Source organism: Brachyistius frenatus, unplaced genomic scaffold (assembly GCF_029030835.1).
Source record: "Brachyistius frenatus isolate BFR_SWC_R1_liver_20210118 unplaced genomic scaffold, ASM2903083v1 Contig_39, whole genome shotgun sequence".
Lineage (NCBI taxonomy): Eukaryota > Metazoa > Chordata > Actinopteri > Embiotocidae > Brachyistius > Brachyistius frenatus.
This window is the reverse complement of record NW_027210638.1, coordinates 3222525-3241887: the sequence shown is the minus strand read 5'-3', so window position 1 is coordinate 3241887 and position 19363 is coordinate 3222525. Positions and strand designations below refer to the sequence as shown.

At 42.5% G+C, this 19363-nt stretch overlaps 2 protein-coding genes across 4 annotated transcripts in view; one reads left to right on the top strand and one right to left on the bottom strand.

The window, feature by feature from the left end:
* Positions 1 to 5909: 5909 nt before the first annotated feature.
* On the top strand, positions 5910 to 9720 carry arsa (arylsulfatase A). Its single transcript, XM_069702058.1, has 8 exons — positions 5910 to 6212; positions 6899 to 7139; positions 7255 to 7473; positions 7578 to 7747; positions 8070 to 8194; positions 8570 to 8697; positions 8786 to 8888; positions 8998 to 9720. The coding sequence occupies exons 1-8, from the start codon at positions 5992 to 5994 to the stop codon at positions 9291 to 9293; spliced, it is 1503 nt and encodes a 500-aa protein (XP_069558159.1). The 5' UTR covers positions 5910 to 5991; the 3' UTR covers positions 9294 to 9720.
* The window catches only part of mapk8ip2 (mitogen-activated protein kinase 8 interacting protein 2), a 28478-nt gene continuing 18828 nt past the window's right edge, over positions 9714 to 19363 (bottom strand). The window contains exons 4-14 of one of the 3 annotated variants that reach the window (XM_069702055.1): positions 19229 to 19307; positions 18635 to 18838; positions 15934 to 18187; positions 15588 to 15796; positions 14878 to 14953; positions 13966 to 14138; positions 13766 to 13875; positions 13515 to 13637; positions 13313 to 13383; positions 13124 to 13222; positions 9714 to 12305 (exon numbers count right to left, since the gene is read on the bottom strand). In XM_069702055.1, the coding sequence (XP_069558156.1) occupies positions 12233 to 12305; positions 13124 to 13222; positions 13313 to 13383; positions 13515 to 13637; positions 13766 to 13875; positions 13966 to 14138; positions 14878 to 14953; positions 15588 to 15796; positions 15934 to 18187; positions 18635 to 18838; positions 19229 to 19307 (3471 nt within the window). In that variant the 3' untranslated portion in view covers positions 9714 to 12232. The remainder of the gene's footprint in view (positions 12306 to 13123; positions 13223 to 13312; positions 13384 to 13514; positions 13638 to 13765; positions 13876 to 13965; positions 14139 to 14877; positions 14954 to 15587; positions 15797 to 15933; positions 18188 to 18634; positions 18839 to 19228; positions 19308 to 19363) is intronic. The other 2 variants (XM_069702056.1, XM_069702057.1) reach the window with 2 other exon arrangements.

Sequence of the window (19363 nt, the reverse complement as noted above, 5' to 3'; positions counted from 1 at the left end):
CAGCACATGTTGGTGGTGCCTTTTATATTTGACAGTCGATGACTGGGCATGTGTGCATGTGATGATGGAGCAAAAACAAAATGACAGCGACATTCATTTTGACTGTAATGTCTCTCCAGTATTCCTGTGCGCAGATGACACAAAGAGAACATTTGCTCTATGTTTAGTACAATGAGAGCTTCAGTATGAGAGCAGAGAACGTCGACAAAAGCGCATATTACCCCGGCAGGCCCTCAAACATTTATGAGTTCTTCAGCTCATGTTGCTCCGTGGAGGCCTGTTAGATTTCATTGCATAATTCTGCGCTATGTTCCAGCCTCTATTGTACCAATGAACCTGTTTATTTGCCAGGATGTTTTCCATCACGGCTCCCACAGCTCACAAGCCAGAATAACAATAACATTTTATCATTGGAAGTCCTATTTGATCCCAACTCTTACAGCAGATTGTTACAAAATGGGCTTACCTTACCTTCATAGTGTATTGAATGTAATCTCGCTATTTAAGCTAAATTAAGCTTTTATGATTCTCTAATATTATACTGACAGTATGTGCAATAACTACCATTTATCACAGGAAGCACAGTTTGTGTTGAGTCTCTAATGAAAACCACAGGAAATGAAACTATATCAGTGTCATTTACAACATGGCCTTATTCATCACAATCACCGCATCTTCTCTGAGGAGCAACTTCAAAGGTGTTTTGGTGCATGGTGCTCAAAATGCATTCGCATGACGACTAGATAATGGAAGGCACGCTCATTTAGAGACGCTCTGCTGTCGGGGCAGAGCTAAACTAAAGTATTAAGAGCTGTCCATGGTTCTGAATTATCTGCCGAGTTATCCTCACAGCTTCCTTTCTCTTTCCTGATGCCCTCGTCCTTCCACTTCCATTTTATGCTGCATCTCTAGACCTCCATTAACTGTATCCTTTCTCTTAAGCGGTTTGAAAGTTGCCACAGGAGCAGAACAGACTAAGCAGAAGAGGAGATTTCAGGGAGAGGCAAAGCTATAATGGCCAGTGTGAGGAAATTACATGATGATATGAAGGTGCAGCTTTAATGTCAGACAGCTAAACTGCAATTTAACATGTGCTACAGGTACAAATCGTCTCCCAATGGTCCTATTACTGCTCACTGGATTGTGTAGCGTAGAGAGATTAGACTCAGCAGAGATTGTCTGTGGAACTAATAGTGAAAATCCTCTTTTTCCTTCACAGACACTGTTAAGATCGAAATGTTCAAGGAAATGAACGGAAAAGTGATCAGATGGCGCCCACTGGTGCTAAAACAGCTTACCTGCACCTCGTGCAGCTGATTCACAGTCCGGAATCAGAATCTATTACTGTAATATCCTTTAAAGTGGAACTAACAGGTACAGATTGATAATATTGTGTGATATAGCAAACTGAAGATGAGAAGTGCTTTTTCACAATTGCTTGTTGGTGATTGTTTACTGTTGGCCCAGACCCCAGTTAAAACTTCCTGCGCATCTTGTGAAGACCAATAAACTAACAGAATGTGAAGAAAACCGAGTAGCTGACTGTTAAGAACAGAAGTAGGAGAGGGATGAAGTGGTGAGAAGAGAAACTGTCCCCTCAGGTCTGATTTCCCTCTCTCCTTGTTGTTATCCTGAGGGAACACAGTGGATGGAGGGATTCACTGTCGTACCATTCAGTTGTACCTCACCTCCATCTTCCCCAAGCTCTCTCGCATTACATGCACGTGCAGCTCTTTTTCCAAGTCCATGCACACAATCACACATCTTTCCCACACACTGTAAAAGCAGATGTTCAAAGCAGAAAGCTGCCCACCCAAGATTCACACTTATACACACACTGTCATGGGACATCAACTTGTGTTTTTCCTGGCAGGATGACCCATTTTATACGAAGATGCCCAAATTTCAAACCCAAACAAATGCGGCAATGCCATCATGAGGAAACAGTAAGACAACATAGCAACTGTTGCTTTGCTGATGTAGGGACACAGACACCCCAATCAAACACAGCTACTTGTTCCGCTCTGTTTTTGTCAGACAACAGCTTTCATTTACGACCAATAAAAGGTCAGAGCAGTCATCTTCTACTGAATTACAACGCAGACCGGGCAGTGTTGCACACAGGCTGTCATTTATCCACAGCGGCTCTCCTCATTCTTCTGCAAAGCCATTCGATAGCTGTCTGAAAACCACCCCAACAAGTCATTAGTGGTGCCAAAACCTTAACGGTCATTATCAATTATTTGCTCCTAATGGTGGCTGCGTCTAAGTATTCCATTACAAGCTACTGCTCCAATGATTCGTCGTATACCTGGGGCTGTATTCACAAACATTTAAAAGGATACGCAGAGCTCCTCACTTGGGCTACAAATTTGTAGCAATGAATCCAAGCTAAGGAGTGAAATAGGAAATTTCTCAGAGCAACTCTGAGCAAAGGAACAACAGAAACTTTTAGTGAGGTGTGGTTGACCCTTGCTGCTAGGTATGAGGCAACCTTTTAAAAAGTATAACCGATTCATGCGAAATTACAAAAAAAAAAAAAGAAACGCACTCTGTGATCATGACAAAATGGACAGCGATCTGAAATGCGTCTCAATATGAGGCTGTGAAAGTGCTGTAAATATTTGTGATCACTCTGTCGATTGAAGGCTGTGACAGACCCAACTCTTCGCCGCTGCACTGTTGCCTTTTTTTTTTTTCCAAATGCCAAATATCTAAGTGCTGTGATGCAATTCTGTATCCTGAGCACGTCTCGCATGAGATTGACCACAAACATCACTTTGTTTTACCTGCACACAGTAGGTTTTTTTTCATCCTTATCTTCTGTGTGCACATTTACATTTGTGTGTATTTGCCCTTTTCAGTGGGTGAAGTATTGTGCAGATACACCAATTCGCTACAACATCTAGACCACAGACAGGTGAAGCATCAAGTATGATACAAAACAGACCCGCAATTGATTAATTAACTAATTTGTAGTGTTGTTGGGCGGCAGTGGGTTGTAAGCTACAAAGAGGTCTCCCTAATAACATTTTGTCCCCTCCCATTTAAATAAATTAAGGCCAACCAAATATTTGGAACACCTCTAAGTATAACCCAGTGCAGTTTAACAGCACCATAAATTACAGTCTCCAAAATGACCATTAAAATAAAAGAACACCTCTCAATCACATTGAACAACTGAACATTATAATCCTTCATGAACTAAAGATTTGTTGCTGTATTGGTTTCACCTGTCATTGGGTTTAATGTTGTGGCTAATCAGAGCATACACGCAGACATAAATACACAGCTACACACACACACACACACACACACACACACACACACACACTCAGCATGTACAGACAATGCTAGTTTTGAAACTCAAAATAAAGACAAGAAAACCACCAGTGGATGGTTGAATAATGACAAACAGCAGAGGAAAACAGCTGATAAAATTGTAGGACACACACGCACGCACGCACACATCCCCACAGACAGGTGGTGAAGGTGCATGTATTTAATGTACTCGTGTCGTCTCTCCTCACACACCGCTATTTAAAATGCAGGTAGCGCTCTCCTTTTTTCCTTCCCTGTCCACCTCACTGAAAAACGGCTCTCGCCATGCATAAATAAATAGGCGCGGTCCTCTTTTCTACGTTACAAAATCAGCTGTGACGCCCATTTCTACTCGTGTACTTGCTGGCTTCTGCAGCACCGCGCCAGATTTATTTCTCTTGTTTGCGCAGTTGGACGTGCGTCGGGGTTGAATCAGTGGCAGAAACCGAGGTTGCCACAGAATAAGGAAACTCTCTAAATTGCCACAACTCTAGTCAAGAGGCAGTAAAAAAATTAAAAATTAAAAAAAAAAAAAAAAACACCAGATGTGCAGCATGCAAGAACAGCTCAGGACCTTCTGGGCCCGTTACCGTCATACCACTGAAGCGGAGTCTGAATACGCGCACTTCTTACTGTGTCATATTGACATTGTTTTGGAAGCATTTTCGAGAACTGTGCATCTGTAACTAAACACACAAAACAAGACAGGTGTGTAAAAAAAAAAAAAAAAAAAATTGCCGGGAAACTACATAATGGCACACACACAAAAAAATTTTTTTATTATTATTATTCTTCTCTGATTTAATTGGCGGGTCGCAACCAACTTGAATAGGTGCATAGCGCCACCTACCGGACCGGAGGGTGTAGCTTCGGTGAGGAGAAAGAGAATAATAATCGCTTTCGTTCCAAAGCCCTGTTGTTATTCAAGCGATTATTATTTTTTTCTCCTCAAAAATAAATGGACTATTTGGAGGCTTTATCATATATAAAAACTCGTGAAAGTTTTTACACACATCTCTCCCAAAAAATTTGGTATTCTATTGGAGTCGCGAGTGGGCTTGTTGGCGCCCCCTAAAAAGATGCTCCGTCAGGACAAATGGGGGTGTGTGTGTGTGGGGGGGGAGATCAACCCCCAAACCTTCTGGCTGAGAGGCAGCAGTTTTCAAGGGGGTCTGCAGTGATATTAAATATATTCCTGTAATGTGTAGTGTATGCAAAACTTTTTCAATTCTTCCAAACGTTTCAACTTCACTAAAAGTTGAATCACCGTCAACAGGCCAAGGTGGAATCTGAACCATTAATAGCAACCTTTGGCGAAGTAGAGTCTTTTACCTGTTGAGATAACCAGACTGTCGGTTGAGTCTCTGGGATCTCTGAGTGAACTCCGCGGAAACACTTTCTCTGCCGCGATTCATCCCCTGGTGCTGAAGATAGTCCAGCGGTCTACAACGCTGACTCCGAGCTGGAAAGGACATGGGTTCAAACCCCGCCAAGGTAACACGCATGATTGACGGTTTACCCGCCGAGGTAACACACGAGGTCCACGGTTTACCCGCCGAGGTAACACACGAGGTCCACGGTTTACCCGCCGAGGTAACACACGAGGTTCACGGTTTACCCGCCGAGGTAAAACACGAGGTTCACGGTTTACTGAGGGCAAGTCCCCTTAATAATCCACACGGTTCACAGAATCCCTCTAAGGGTAAGCCACATGGTTCACGGAGGGTGACACCTCCTAAGGCGAGTCCCTCTAAGGGTAAGCCACACAGGTTCGGTTTTGTACGTGCAGTGGTGACCAAACCAAAGGTCAACTACAAAACAAACAAAAAATAAAAGTCCAAAAGTGACTTCTTTTTTCTTTTCTTTTTTCCCCACATTTCGGACAACACAGTGGCGTTAGAGCAGATACCTCACAGTGAGAAGTAACTTGAGGTTAAGGTTGAACTTGCAGTTTTAATTCAATAACTGTTTTAAATGATGATAATAATAATATATTTTATTTTTTTTTTTTTTTATTTAAAAAAAACATGGAAGGAAATGAAGTACACGTGGTCAATGTAAGTGAAGGATTTCAAAATAAAACTGAAAGTGTTACGGGGTGTGACAACACCTACCTTCCCATGCTAGAAAGACACAGGCCTAAATCATTTCCCTGTAACAGTTTCCGTCAATATAAAGTTTTTGTGACGAGTCCATGAATTCCAATTCATTTATGAAATTAACTGCAGTTTAAATACACAAGACAGAATCATTTTTTTTTAACTAAAAGCATGCCTAGGAATGTAAGAAATGTGGAAACAACAACAAAAAAAAGCAGGGGCTTTATAAATACATTAACATATTAACTGTTATGCAAATAAATATTAAGAATGAGGGAAAAACGTTTGAGCACTATTGTTAGTTCTTCATGATTAATAACAAGCAGTTTGTACAATCTTCTGTTGTTAGTATGAGTAGATGAAATGAAAGCCCCGCAAACAGAAGAACAGGTAACTTTACCTGCATTCTGCGGGCCGACACCACGTGTAAAACTACATTTCCTAGCTGCGTGTGACGTCAATAGCGCGCGACAGTTTCCTCGAACAATCGCGTGACGTTTTGTTTTGGTTTCCCTGTACGGAGCTGGCTGTTACGACCCCACCTTCACTCAAACGCGTAAGACGGCACAGGATGGGTTACAGCCGCCTCGCCGTGTTGAATATTTTCCTTGTTTGCACCTGCTCGGCTGCACCGCCGAATTTCGTCCTCCTTTTCGCGGATGATTTGGGCTTCGGGGACTTGGGCTGTTATGGACATCCCAGTTCACTCACTCCAAACCTGGACCGCCTGGCAGCAGCAGGACTCCGCTTTACAGACTTTTATTGCACCAGCCCGGTCTGCTCGCCGTCCAGGTAAGAAGAAGGACTTATTACTACCGTACAAACTAATACGTGTGAATGCACCACCATCTCTTATTTAAAAAATGATGCAGTCGACGATTAAATATACACTACAGGAGCTATTAAGGCTGCAAATCACAATTATTTGTATTATCAATTAATTTGTTATCCGTTATTGTTATTTTCTCGATTAATCCAATAGCTGTTTGATTTGAAAAAGGTGAAACATGTCGGACCAGTTTTCCCAAAGATATAGATGCGGCTTAAAATGTCTTGTTTTGTCCCGTCCAACAGTCCACAGCCAAAAGATATTCATTCATTTAGTTTAGTTCACAAGTGATTAAAGTAAATAGATATTATTAACATTTAAGAAGCTGGAATCAGAGATTTTAGCATTACTTTATGAAAAGAAATAGACTTTAAAACTAACAAAAAAAATTCAGCAAAATAGCTGTCACAATCAACTAATCGATGGACTAATTGTTGCAGCTCTAAAGTGGTTAAATCTGCCTTACCTGTCCTGCAGTTTTCCATTCTTCTTCCACATTACTGGATGATTTAATGCAAAGGTCTTCTTACTAAGTGAAACAAGAGAGAGTTCACAATGGCCCTGTGATTTACAGACATTATAGTCTGCACTTTCCAGTCCTGACTTCCTCTCTTAATTTACAGCCTTGTTTGTAATAATTGCTTTGCAGGGCTTCATTGTTGACAGGTCGCTATCAGACACGCTCGGGTGTCTACCCAGGAGTGTTTTATCCAGGCTCGAGAGGGGGTCTTCCCCTGAATGAGACCACCATCGCTGAAGTGTTGAAACCTCTGGGCTATGCTACTGCTGCTGTAGGGAAGTGGCACTTAGGATTTGGGGCCAATGGGATGTTTCTTCCAACCAGACAGGGATTCGACCAGTACCTGGGAATCCCTTACTCCCATGACATGGTCAGTGTTGAAGAAAATCTTTGAAGGCACTTGATAAAAGTAGCTTCCTGAAATTTATTTTCCGCATTATTTGGAATACTATCTGCACACCTGTCTCCTTATTTTTTTTTCCCAGGGTCCCTGTTGGAATCTGACCTGTTTCCCTCCAGATGTGAAGTGTTTTGGATTGTGTGATATTGGCACTGTGACTGTCCCACTGATGCACAACGAGGCCATCAAACAGCAGCCAGTAGACTTCCTCAATCTGGAAAGGGCTTACAGTGACTTTGCAACGAGTTTCATTACCACATCGGCCAAGAAAAAACAACCCTTCTTCCTCTACTATCCCTCCCACGTGAGCAACATGTGATAAACATAAAGCAACATGATGAAATATACAAAATAAACAGTACTTGTAACTGAAATCAAACTGTACATAACATCTACTTCCTCCTCTAGCACACACACTACCCCCAGTATGCAGGTCCGGGAGCAGCAGGGCGGTCTTCAAGGGGTCCCTTTGGAGATTCTCTGTTGGAGTTTGACAACACGATTGGAAACCTGCTGACAACCCTGGAGAAGACGGGAGTGATCAATAACACACTGGTTTTCTTCACGTCTGACAATGGGTTAGTTCTCAGCTCCAGTTTGTTTTTCAGTGTGTGGGACCGGATCTATAAATTTTATGTCTCTGTAGTCAGTTTCATTATTTCAGTGATTAATTTAAAGATGGTTATTAGGAGAAATGTTTACAGGGGTTTATGAGTTCAATTATTATGCTGACAATTAATATCCCTCCATAAAAGCTGTGGTACAGAAGTGTGTTTTTCCTCTGTTCAAAAGTTAAGTGACACAATATCTTTGCCCTCTTTTATTAGATGTATTGCCTCCTCATGATAAGGATTTGTTGTGCTTTATGTAATGGTGTATTATCTCTGTCTCTTTGTGTAGGCCTGAACTCATGCGCTTGTCCCGCGGAGGCAACTCTGGCCTTCTGAAATGTGGCAAAGGCACCACATATGAGGGCGGCATGAGAGAGCCAGCCATCGCCTACTGGCCAGGGACCATCAGGCCAGGTCAGGACACAGCAGTGGTCTGCAGAAAGTCTAGACTGAATGACAAAGACAAAAAAAAAAAACCTAACCTAGACCTTGCTAGACAGACTGCTGTTTGTGTACATTTATCATTTTTTCCTGTCAAAGACAATACTGCTTCTTTTTTTTTGGGGGGGGGGGGGGGGGGGCTTATTTCAGTTGCATATACTAAACTTTACCTTTGACCATATTCAAAAGCACATCTAAGTTTCCACATTGCATTTTAGAGATCTATTGGTCTCCTTTTATGTCAGTATGAAAGTAAATACTAACATAAAAACGAATGGAAAACCACTGTCATGTGCCTTTTTACAGACTCCTGCTCTTTTTGCTCTTCTTCTGAATACATCTCTTAAGGTGTGACTCACGAGCTGGCCAGCACTCTGGATATCCTCCCCACCATCACAGGCCTGGCAGGAGCTAAACTACCCCAGGTGACCCTGGATGGGGTCGATATAACGGAAATCCTTGTCAACCAAGGAAAGGTAGTGGCATTGTACCTCACACTCTGTAGAGATTAGAAAATAAATTATGAAAACCAAACTAATTATTATCTTTTATTCTTTTTTGCAGAGTAAAAGGGAGACAATGATGTTCTACCCCACAGATCCCAGCGAAATGTATGGCCTGTTTGCTCTCAGGATGGGGAAGTACAAGGCCCATTTTTACACTAGAGGTAGTAGCTTTCATATACAGAATAGAGAGAAAGTTTAAACATCTAATATAATCACACGCTCAAGAATGAGGTAGTTTTGACTCCTTCTTGTTCATATGTTTTGCATCAGGTGCTACACATAGCGGTACCACCCCAGATCAAGACTGCCCGGTGTTCGCACTCCTCAAGGCCCATGACCCCCCTCTGCTTTTTGACCTGGAGTCTGACCCCTCTGAGAACTACCCTCTTCCGTTGGTGGGAAGACCCGAGCTGCAAGACGTGCTGGGGAAGATCAAGACAGTCAAGAAGCAGTTTGAAGCCTCCATGGTGTTCGGAGAGAGCCAGATATCAAGAGGAACGGACCCGTACCTTGAGCCTTGCTGCAATCCTCAGTGTAACCCCAAACCCAGCTGCTGCAGATGTTAACGGGAAAAATGTTCACAGCAGCTAATGGAGACAATAGGAGAGAGGCTGGAGGTACAGAACTGATTTTACCTTAAAATGGTTGCTTGGTGAAAGCTCATCCATGTGATGCTGAGTGTGTGATTGCACATTGCTGTTTGCTTTAATTACTGTTCAAGCTGAAAAGTAATATCGCAACCTGTTTCCTCAATGAGGAGATCATTTAAACGTTGACATTGCTCACATTTTGAACTAATGAATAACAAAGCACTGGATGTTCTTCGACTACTTGAATACGCCTTGTTATTTGACTTGTAAAGTAATTTCCACCTCAAGAGTCTTTACAATCAAAAACTTGAACAGACTTAAAAATGAAAATGTTTTGCAGCTCATTTCAGTCAAACAGTCACAAATAGATCTGAATAATAAAGAGAACAATGACGGTTTCGGACATCAAGCATATATTTTATTCATAAGACCAAACCCATGACAAGGCAGAGTGATTTTTTTTGCCGTTTTTTTTGTTTGTTTTCCCTTGAATTTTACAAGTCCTTGTTTTTAAAGATACAAGATAGGATATGTTGGTTCTGTCACATACTGTTTTGCTCTAAGTATACAGTGAATCTCATTAAAGTAATAAAGACAAAAGTTGGTTTAACTTTTAATGTATTTTTCAGCGGCTATATGGGACTAGATCATCCTCAGAGGTTGTTTTGTGTAGCTGTGTGAAAAGAAGGGTTTTATCTAGGCTGTAACAAGACTGAAAAACATAATCAGAAGCAAATAAATACAGATCAAAGATGGGCCACACTGTTGGAGCTCAAAGGTGATTTCTATAATGGGCAAGACACAATAATAGTTTTCCAGTGGCAGCTGACTCGGTCACTATTCAGCTCTAACAGCAGATTGGTCAGATGTCTGGTGGGTGTGTCACACTAGTGATGTCACATCTCACAAATGCGCCCTAAATGTGCTGCTGAAGCCTGTCTGCAGAGAGTTATGGAGTTGGCAGGAACCCAAATGCCACCCGTGTGACAGAGACAGAAATAACACCTTGTGTCGGAACATAAGACACTGAAATAAAATTATTGCAGATCACAGATATTGACGTGTCTTTCTTTTCTTTTAGGGGTTTTCATCTGGTTGTGATCTTCTTTTTTTTTTTTTTCTTTTTAATTAAATGTACATATTCATTTCAATAACATACTCAACATAAAGGACACAGCACTATTTTAGATTTGCTATTGTATATACATGATCTAACTGACAGCGATACATATGTAGATAATAACCCTCCTGCCATGTCAACTTTCAGTGAACTGAACACTGAAATCTTGCAGATCTGATGCATTTGTCCTGGCGGGCTGTGACTAAAAGCAGCAGAACAAGATGCTAAACAGTGTCTGAGAGAACGATAGTGATGGTTGGGGGTCATAAACCTCAAAGCCAGAAATTTCAGATGACAGATGACTACTGACTGCCTCCTTTGTTAAATATACCCCCTGCTCTATGTAAGGTGCTAGACTGTAAGCTATGGTATGATACTACAACCCCACAGTAGGTTATTGTGTAACGCGTGAATGAGGCTTCAACCTTTGACCAAACTAAAAGCAATGAATGAATGCGGGAACGTGTGATAATCCCCATAATCGACCGCACTTAAAATTGGGATGAAAGTCTGACCATTTATATAATAACTATAAAACCTCCCTTTTAATGCTTTATTAAAGGTTTGATTCCACTGTGATACCAGGACCAAGAATTAGCAGGACACTCACTGTACAGTAGGCACACTGCTGTGTAGTATTACTGACATGCAGCTACGGGTCAATCTAGTCTTTCCTTTTCCATCGTTGAAACTGCCAAGTCAAAAGAAAACGGAGACTAGTACATCACTGAAAACCAGAGCTAAACAGTCAGAGATGTGAGAATATGGCTTGTCTGAGGGCCTTTGCTTTCTTTGACCTAAAAGTCTCATCAATTATAGCAAAGCATACAGTGATGTACGATGTGTAAGTTTAACAGTTGGATGACTTGCTTTGAAAGCTCCCCACGATAAAGGTCAACAAGCAGTGCAACTTTGAGTACTGGACAAAAGTAAAATGGTTCTGTCACATCATTCAAATTTGCTCACAGCTACTGCACCTAATCTGAATAAATTATCTGCAGCACTAATGACATTCAAAGTTCATTCCAAGTCAGTTCTTCTAAATTTGCACCTGCAGTTACCCCTGTCAGAGTGAGTCATTAATACCCACATCAAAACTAAGAACAAAATCCCAACCATCGGTCTCACCTGTTTCTTAATTAGTCTGGATGAGGCGCCTGTATGTCTACTTTCTATACATGTATTTACAACACACATTACGTCTTGCGCGTGACACAGGGGTAAGCTTGAACCAAAAGACCTCTCACTGTACTCTGTCTACTTTGCTCTAATGTCACAATCAGTAGAAATCAAAATTAGCAGTCAGTATTGAACAAAAACTTATATACAGATAATCTAAATGTCAACCTCTTGATTCTTCACCAAGCCTGTACTGATTGTTGAGCTGCTTGCCATTCACTTTGATAAGTGTGTATTTCTTGGTGTGTCTGTGTGCAGTAACCCTACTAGCCATGCATTGAAAAGTGATACAGCAGTAGTAGGTATATTGTTTTCATTTCAAAAGAGGAACTTTTAAATAAACAGGTGCTCAGCGTCTTAGTTTTATATCATAGAAAAAGATAACAGAAACAGGCAATCAATCCATCGAGATCATGGAAATAAACAAAGAAAGAGGGATCAATGAAATCAGTCAAATGCCTAGCATACTGTAGAAATGAGGATCCCTGTGTTAGAGGGACACAGAAGAGGATTTTTACAATGGAGCAAAAAAAACCCCACTGACAGCGCCCTCTGGTGGCAAACTTGATGAACATACACAAGCTGTAAAGGAAGAAGGTTGTCATGGTAACTCTTCTTACTCCAGGTAGATGTCCTCGGTGGGGCAGGCGTACTCCAGATGTTCTTGGTAGTACTCCTGGAAGGCTCGTCTGTGGAGAAGGCAGACATATGAGAACTTAACATTTGCCTGCGGGCCAGTACGAGATATTATTCGATTATATTTTTTACAGTCATTCTTTGTAGGTGGTACAAACAAAAGGAACATAATGATAGAGAAAATTCAGAGCCACCAGGAGGCTTGGAGTTTGTTTTATAAGTTCTGCTTTTGTGGTTGTGTCCACAGACAGCAGTGCAATAAACTGAAGAAGCCCATCCCATACTCTGCTGCCTGCTCTTAATCCATCCACAGACGGTGAACTACCTGCATCTTTAATTATTCAAACCCAATATGGCTGAATAAGACATGACTAATCCTACAGTCATTTAACCTTACACACAAGCCAGTGGTGGAAAGCAAGTGCGTACGTTTACGCAATCCCTCTAAGTACAATTTTGGTATTTGAGTATTTCCATTTGATGCTACTTTATACTTCCACTGCAGTACATTTCAGAGGGATATATTGTACCTTCTACTCCACTACATTTATTTGACACCTTTGGAACCCTTAAGATTAAGATTTGAAAAAATGTATAATATAACAAGCTAAAATGCAACACATTGAAAAAGATTAAACCAGGGTTTCCAGCCTTTTTTTCTTCTAACATCTTAGAAAAATAAGTATAATATAGTGTAAGGCTGGGGAGCAAAATAAACCTGGATCACATATCTTACCGCACTCGATGGATTGGAGGGATTTGTGGTATAGATGCACTTAATCAAGAATCCAAAATATAGTCATTACTATGTGTTTGATAAGTGGTAATTGCTCTGTTGATAACATTGATAATAATAATAATTTGGACGTACCCGACACACTCAGCTACAGGTCGCATAGACTCCTGGGATACAAACACATGGCAAGCAAATCTATTCAGCATCGGGTGCTTAGTGATGAAGCCGAAGTAGCTGCAGAGAAGAAAACAATGATGTAATCACTCAGATGTTCCACTGTACACTAGTAACAGGAGATGAGAAGATGAGTATGATCTGCTTTACCAGTTGTTCCTCGGATGGCATCCACAGAACGAGATGTTTTTCATCTGGAAGAAGTGACTACATCTGTCATACTAAAGATGGAGACAGATGCAGAGACAGGAAATAGAAAAGAAATGACTTATCAATGCAATATTATTCCATACTTAAATGAAAAATGGTTAATTGAGCAATTTATTGATTAGTTTATTTGTCTATACTGTACCTCATCAAGAGTGTCATATTCATCCTCCAGGCTCATGATTAGTTTAACTCCTTGCAAGCTAATCTCCAACTCACACAGAGATGGAGGCCGTACATGTACTGTCCGTTTCCGTGATATTGCAATCTAACAGACAAAAATTGTGTTTAAATCAAAACAAACACACCCTACTGGTGCATACTGTATGTAAATCTATGATTGTGTTTGGTTTGTGTAAATTTTACATGGTCTTTGATGTTTTCCATTTTGTTTACCTTCTGCATGGCAGCGCAAAGAATGCCGTTGCCTTGGTGATAAGGTACCTCAACAGACCCCAAAAACTGAACGCTGAAAGTCTCAATCCATGCTGGGTTCCTTTTTATTCCTAAATAGTGTAATGCAGAGAGAAAATGTGATATTTCTGGAATTAACAATGAGGAAAAAACAAAAGAAGCGGATGCATCTTTCTACTCACCCAGCTGCTCCTTGGACTGGCCGATGACCTCGTGGGCGTAAAAGGCAGGGAAGATCCCCCTCTCCCCTGTCCGCATGTTATAGCCTCTGTACCAGTAGTCATCCTCTTCTTCCTCCACATATAAAGGGTCATCCACGTCCAGCTCCAGCTCATCTGTATGTCTGGGAATGAACCTGAAGAGGGCAGCAAAGAGGCAAAAGCAAAAAAAAAAGAAAATAGTCTGTTAAAGGTTATGTCCTTACAGACATCTTACAGACATCCTATAGACCGAACTTCATTTGATGCGGAAGCATCTTGCTTGGGTTTCGGGTGACTCCCAGAGGGTAGGAGAGAGAGAGAGAGAGAGAGAGAGAGAGGAGTGACGAAACAGCTGCCAGAGAGAGACAATGGGGTGGAGAGAGGAGGACAAAGAGCTCTAAATATGAGGACCTGCTGAACTAGGCGGGTGGTAAAGCAAATGTATAGAAACACATATACGTACAACATGTATGTGTGTACATGGGAGGCGCATGCAGCTTTTTTTCTTCTCTCTGTGTCTCTGTGGCTGATGTGATTATTTGTGGCCAGCCTGCAGCTCTGAAGCCCAGCTGTCGCAAGGACATCTGCCCTCCTCCCAAACATAAGTAGTGATGCACTGATGCTGCATGACCCCCCCCCCCCCACAGCAAGCGGAAGAACCATGAAACAAAGAAATATTGTTTTATCTATCTACACATGGGCTTTTTTTCCCCAAAAACAAGATAGTAATTAAGCAATTGTAGCAGTCACTCCAGTAATTCCACAGTTTCAAGAAGCAATAAAAACAACTCTTATATTTTGCATCTATTATTATTAATTTGCCTTTTGTTGTCATTGACATAGGTCCGTCCTTTGGTTGAAAAAAAACATTGAGTGCACTGTAGGTTGTCTTACCTGTACACTGCCCTGTGGGTCTGGTCCCTCTCCTCTCCATTGATGGTACAGGAGAAAAGTCCAAAAGATTCTGTGCCTGCAAGGGAGATTATCATGAGTAGGACCCTCATTATTTTTCACAAACTACTTTATACAAACGAAATATAATAAATCTTGAAAACAAAGTACACCGAGTTCCTTTTATTATTTCTTTATTTTTCTAATCTTTATATTTGCTTGGGGTAAGTGTATAAGTGTAAGTGTAAATGAAGTCTAACTGCATTTGTCAAAAAAGAAATAGAAATGAAAGTCTTTCTCGTGAACCTTTTATTATGCTAATCACCCGTCATTAGAGATATAAATCTTGAAAGCAAGAACAGTGATTGATGATGGGCTGGGAGGCAGAGCCCTCCCATAGGTCGTGTGTGGGCACCCTGCCATATTTAGATCACATGTTAATGTATCATGCTGACAGTGATGGGTTTAACCCTATTACAGTATATTCATTCTGAGGACTTAGAGTGGATAATTTTAGCAATAATGCTGCTGGAATCAGTTTTTTTCAGGTTTTGGACAGAGCCAAGCTGGCTGCTTCCCCCTGCTTCACTATACTAACTATTTGTTGTTTTATATTTAACTGACAGATTTTAGAGTAATCTCAATCTTATTGAAAACCTCTCAGCAATAAATAAAAACAAACATATCTTCCAAACTGAGAGCAAAAGTCTTACTGGAGGAGCGGGATGTGCTGTTGACGAACACATTGAGGAACTTCTTGGAGAATGGGAGGTCGGCCTCGGGAGAGGAGTCTTCAGAAGAGCTGAGGAGTTCTGGCCTCACCTCTTCATCATCACGACCGTAGCCCACCTCACCTGTCCTCAAAGGCTCCTCGTCACATAGAGTTGAAAGCTCACTGTCATCACTCAGAACGGAGGTGCACCTGAGAGGACAAGACAGTTAAATCTCAAATCAAGGTTGGACGATTGCAAGTAATGTACTTGATAAACTAACATAACGCACAACGTAAAGAAGGTTGTGGTAACTTCACAGCTGAAAGAAACACATGTCAGAGCATACCTTCTGAGGCTGACAAGTTCCAGTGTAGTATTCTCATCCACCACTAGTGTGTACTTCATGGAGTCATAAGCGAGTTCATCATCTTCAGTTGACTGCCTCAGAGCCAGTTCTTTCTCACACAGTGGGAGGTCATCTTCAGGTAAGGGATGATGTTGCACACTGGAATCAATAGGTGGTGAACAGTCAAGCTCCAAGTCACTACCTCTATAAGACTCCTTCCTCAAGCCACCTAGGTAGGGATAAGAGTCCCCGTCGTCCTCCTCTTCATCATTGTCTGTGGAGTAGGTGAGGCTGAAGCAGCGGTTGGTCTGAGCAGTGGGTATGTCGAGTGTCAGGCTGTGTTTGACCTCGGTGATGCGCTCAAGAGAGGCTGAGGAACGACTCGTTGGCCTTGGCTCGGTTTCTCGTCCTTCATCCTTGTCGCTGACTACACTCTCACTAAGGCTGGGCGAGTCCAGATCCTTCCTTCCTTCCAGCATCATCAAGTCATTATTGGGCTCTTCGTCTTCCTCTGGTCTCCTGGCATTCTTGGATGGTTTGTCTGTGAAGAAGTTCTTGTCACAGTCTTTAGTGGTGTACAAGGAGTTGAAATCTGTGGTTCCCCTCTCGTTGTTCGCACAGCGCTCTAAAATCAGCGGGGTTATGGTGTCACCTGTGGGGTTGCTCATGTAGAGATGGGGACTTATCACAGCTCCTTCTTTGGAAGACTCCACATTCCTTCTCCTCCCTCCTGGGTCCATCCTGTCCTTTCTGTACCCTTCACTTTCCTTCTCCTCTTCCTCTGATTCCTCCATCGCTGCTTTCTTCTCGATGTCTTCTTCATTGAAACTATCTCCGTCTCCGATGTCTGAGGATGGTGAGATGGTATCAGACACAGACACCTTTCTCTTGAAACACTCCTCTGGACAGCTGATTGGGTACGAGCCCTCCGATATCATCCTGTTGACTAAGTTGCTGAGCAGCCAGGGTGAGTCTGAGTTCTCGCTCAGGTCATCTTCACTTTCTGATTCCGAGTCTCCCTCACTTGTTCCATCATAGTCATCTGCATTTGGCATTAGCCTGGGTCCCACAGGCAGGTAGAAGGAGCGTTTGAAGCTCTCGAGGCTGTGGTCTGGTTCGATCTGGAGCACCATCTGTCTGGACATACTGTCCTCACAGCACTGAGCTGGAGGCAGAGTCTCATCTGGGTCAGCCTGGTGCTCGCAGGACAGCTCATCATCCACATTCTGCAGCCCCATCAGAGCCTGATCATCGTCATAGGACTCAGGAGGTAAAATAGGTGAGTCAATAGGGGATGGCGTAGCGATGGTGGGAGAGGGTAGAGGGGAAGGAGAGGGCAGAGGTGAGCCTTCTTTGATTGGATCAGGCTGACCCAGAAATAGAGATGCTTTCAGTCCAACGATTCCACTGTCCTGCTCTAACTCCGTATCCGGGTCCAGTTCCTGGTCTGATGTTGGTGAGCTGGCCTCCTCAATGGAGTTGGTGAGGTGAGATGAGCGTCCACTGCTACTTTCATCACTTGTCAGGTCCAGCTCTGTCTCTGAGATAGAGGAGATCATGTTGGAGACCACAGGACCCCCACAAGCAAACGCCGCCTCCAGCTCCCCTTCAATGTCAGAGTCAGAGCCCGGAGAGCTGAGGTCCTTGTCCTGGTCCGAAGTCACATAACCCCGTTGGTTCATATCCGCTATCCCTGGGTCTGAGGATGGAGAGGTGGAGTCGTTAGCTGCCGCATCCATGGCAGAAGCTGCTTGACTTTCTGAACTGTTGGACTGGTTAAGAATGCCTGAGCGGCAAGATGACAGATAGCTGGAAAAAGACGCAGGCTCTGAAGGTTCAATGCAGGGGAATTCCACGTATGACGACTGATTCTCCTTACACACCATGTCGTAGGTCTCCTTACACATGAACTCCACCTCAAAGTCCTTCTCCAGCTCCTCATCAGACAAGGGCGTATCGGCGCCATCATTCGCTCCCATGGGTGCAGTGGATGACAAGCAGCGACTGGTGCCATCTAGGTCTAGGTCATTCTCCGGCTCCATACCCGACTCGCTGGTGATCGTGTAGGTGTCTGTGGCACACCGGTTTGAGTGTTTGTGGTTGTGGTCGTTGTTGAGGTCATGGTCCACCTCTGTGTCTGAACACTGGGAGTGTTCGTCTACAGACGGTACTCTGGTTGTCTGTATAGAAGGGTCTGCCTTTGGCTCAGTGGCATCACCAGGACGTGGGTAGGACTTGTGCTGACCAAATGAACCTGTAAAGATAAATAAAGGTGTGGAGAAACAGAAAAGCACTTAAAAGACTGACAGTGAAGCATGGCATAAGTGATTATTGAATAGATGGTAACGACAATGCAAAAAGAAAGACAGATTGGTGGAGTTGAGGAGGCCTATGCAACAATTAAAGAGAGAAGATAAGAATAAAGTATCATACACAGAGTTAAAGGTTCAGGCATTTACTAATTCTTAATCAGCTAAAAATAGGATGTACAACTGTAGGATGAACAAGTTCAGCAAACTCTTATTTATTAAAAACTCCCTGAGTTGTACGAGTGCAAATGAGTTTGTAAAAATCGACATGACGGTGTTTAGCTGAACTTATGCATCACTGGAGTCCAGTTCACATCACATGTCACGTCACAGCACTAACACTGATGTCAATGGGATGAGCTCTGAGCTTGCTGGGCTGGCCTTCTTGTTACCGTATTCGGGCCTCTCCCGCCTGTTGCCCTCCATGTCGCAGAGGAGGGGCCTATGAGGAGACTGGGGGTTCCCGCCCTCCCCTGCCTGTTTTGGTGGAGTACCTTTGCTTTGAGACCCTGGGGCCTGGGTAACTGGAGAGGCTGGGCACTGGCCTGTCACATGGGTACCATCCTCCAGACATGAGTGGGTTGGAGACAGACGGCCTGGAGGGACAGTACATATTTACTTTATAACTGCGCATAAAGCCTGCAGTTAATAATGGCTTAGCTTCGTTTAAAAGTATCAATAAAACTGCCAATGTTTGACAATTATTTAAAAAATGAAAAGCCTTAAGGTATTCAGACAAGAACCTTTAAATACTGTTAGACCTAATATAACTGGGTCAAGGCATTTTCATAGACATACAATTTGTTTTTTATGGGAATTGTGTTTTCGTGATAATGGAATGAAATTGAATGGAAAACAAGAATACATTTAATTTTAGTCAAAATTAGCACTATCTTGCAGAAGGTATCACATGAAAGGACAGACAAATGTACAAATACAAATGAAAACATATATCAGTCCACATTGATTAATAATCATGCTCTCACCCTGTGAGGCTGGGTTACGTAAAGAGTCCTGCCAGCTTCCTTTCTTTGGGGATAGGCTGCTGTTGTTGTTCAGTGAATCCTAATGAGAACAGAGGTGACGATATTTAACAAGTTTGTGTGTGACTTTTACAAAGA

Excerpts from the sequence above, each read along its gene's own strand:
- arsa (XM_069702058.1), top strand. The coding sequence starts at position 5,992 with ATGGGTTACAGCCGCCTCGCCGTGTTGAATATTTTCCTTGTTTGCACC. Across the intron at positions 7,474-7,577 it reads TCCTCTACTATCCCTCCCAC|CACACACACTACCCCCAGTA; the intron begins GTGAGCAACATG and ends TTCCTCCTCTAG. Across the intron at positions 7,748-8,069 it reads TTCTTCACGTCTGACAATGG|GCCTGAACTCATGCGCTTGT; the intron begins GTTAGTTCTCAG and ends CTCTTTGTGTAG.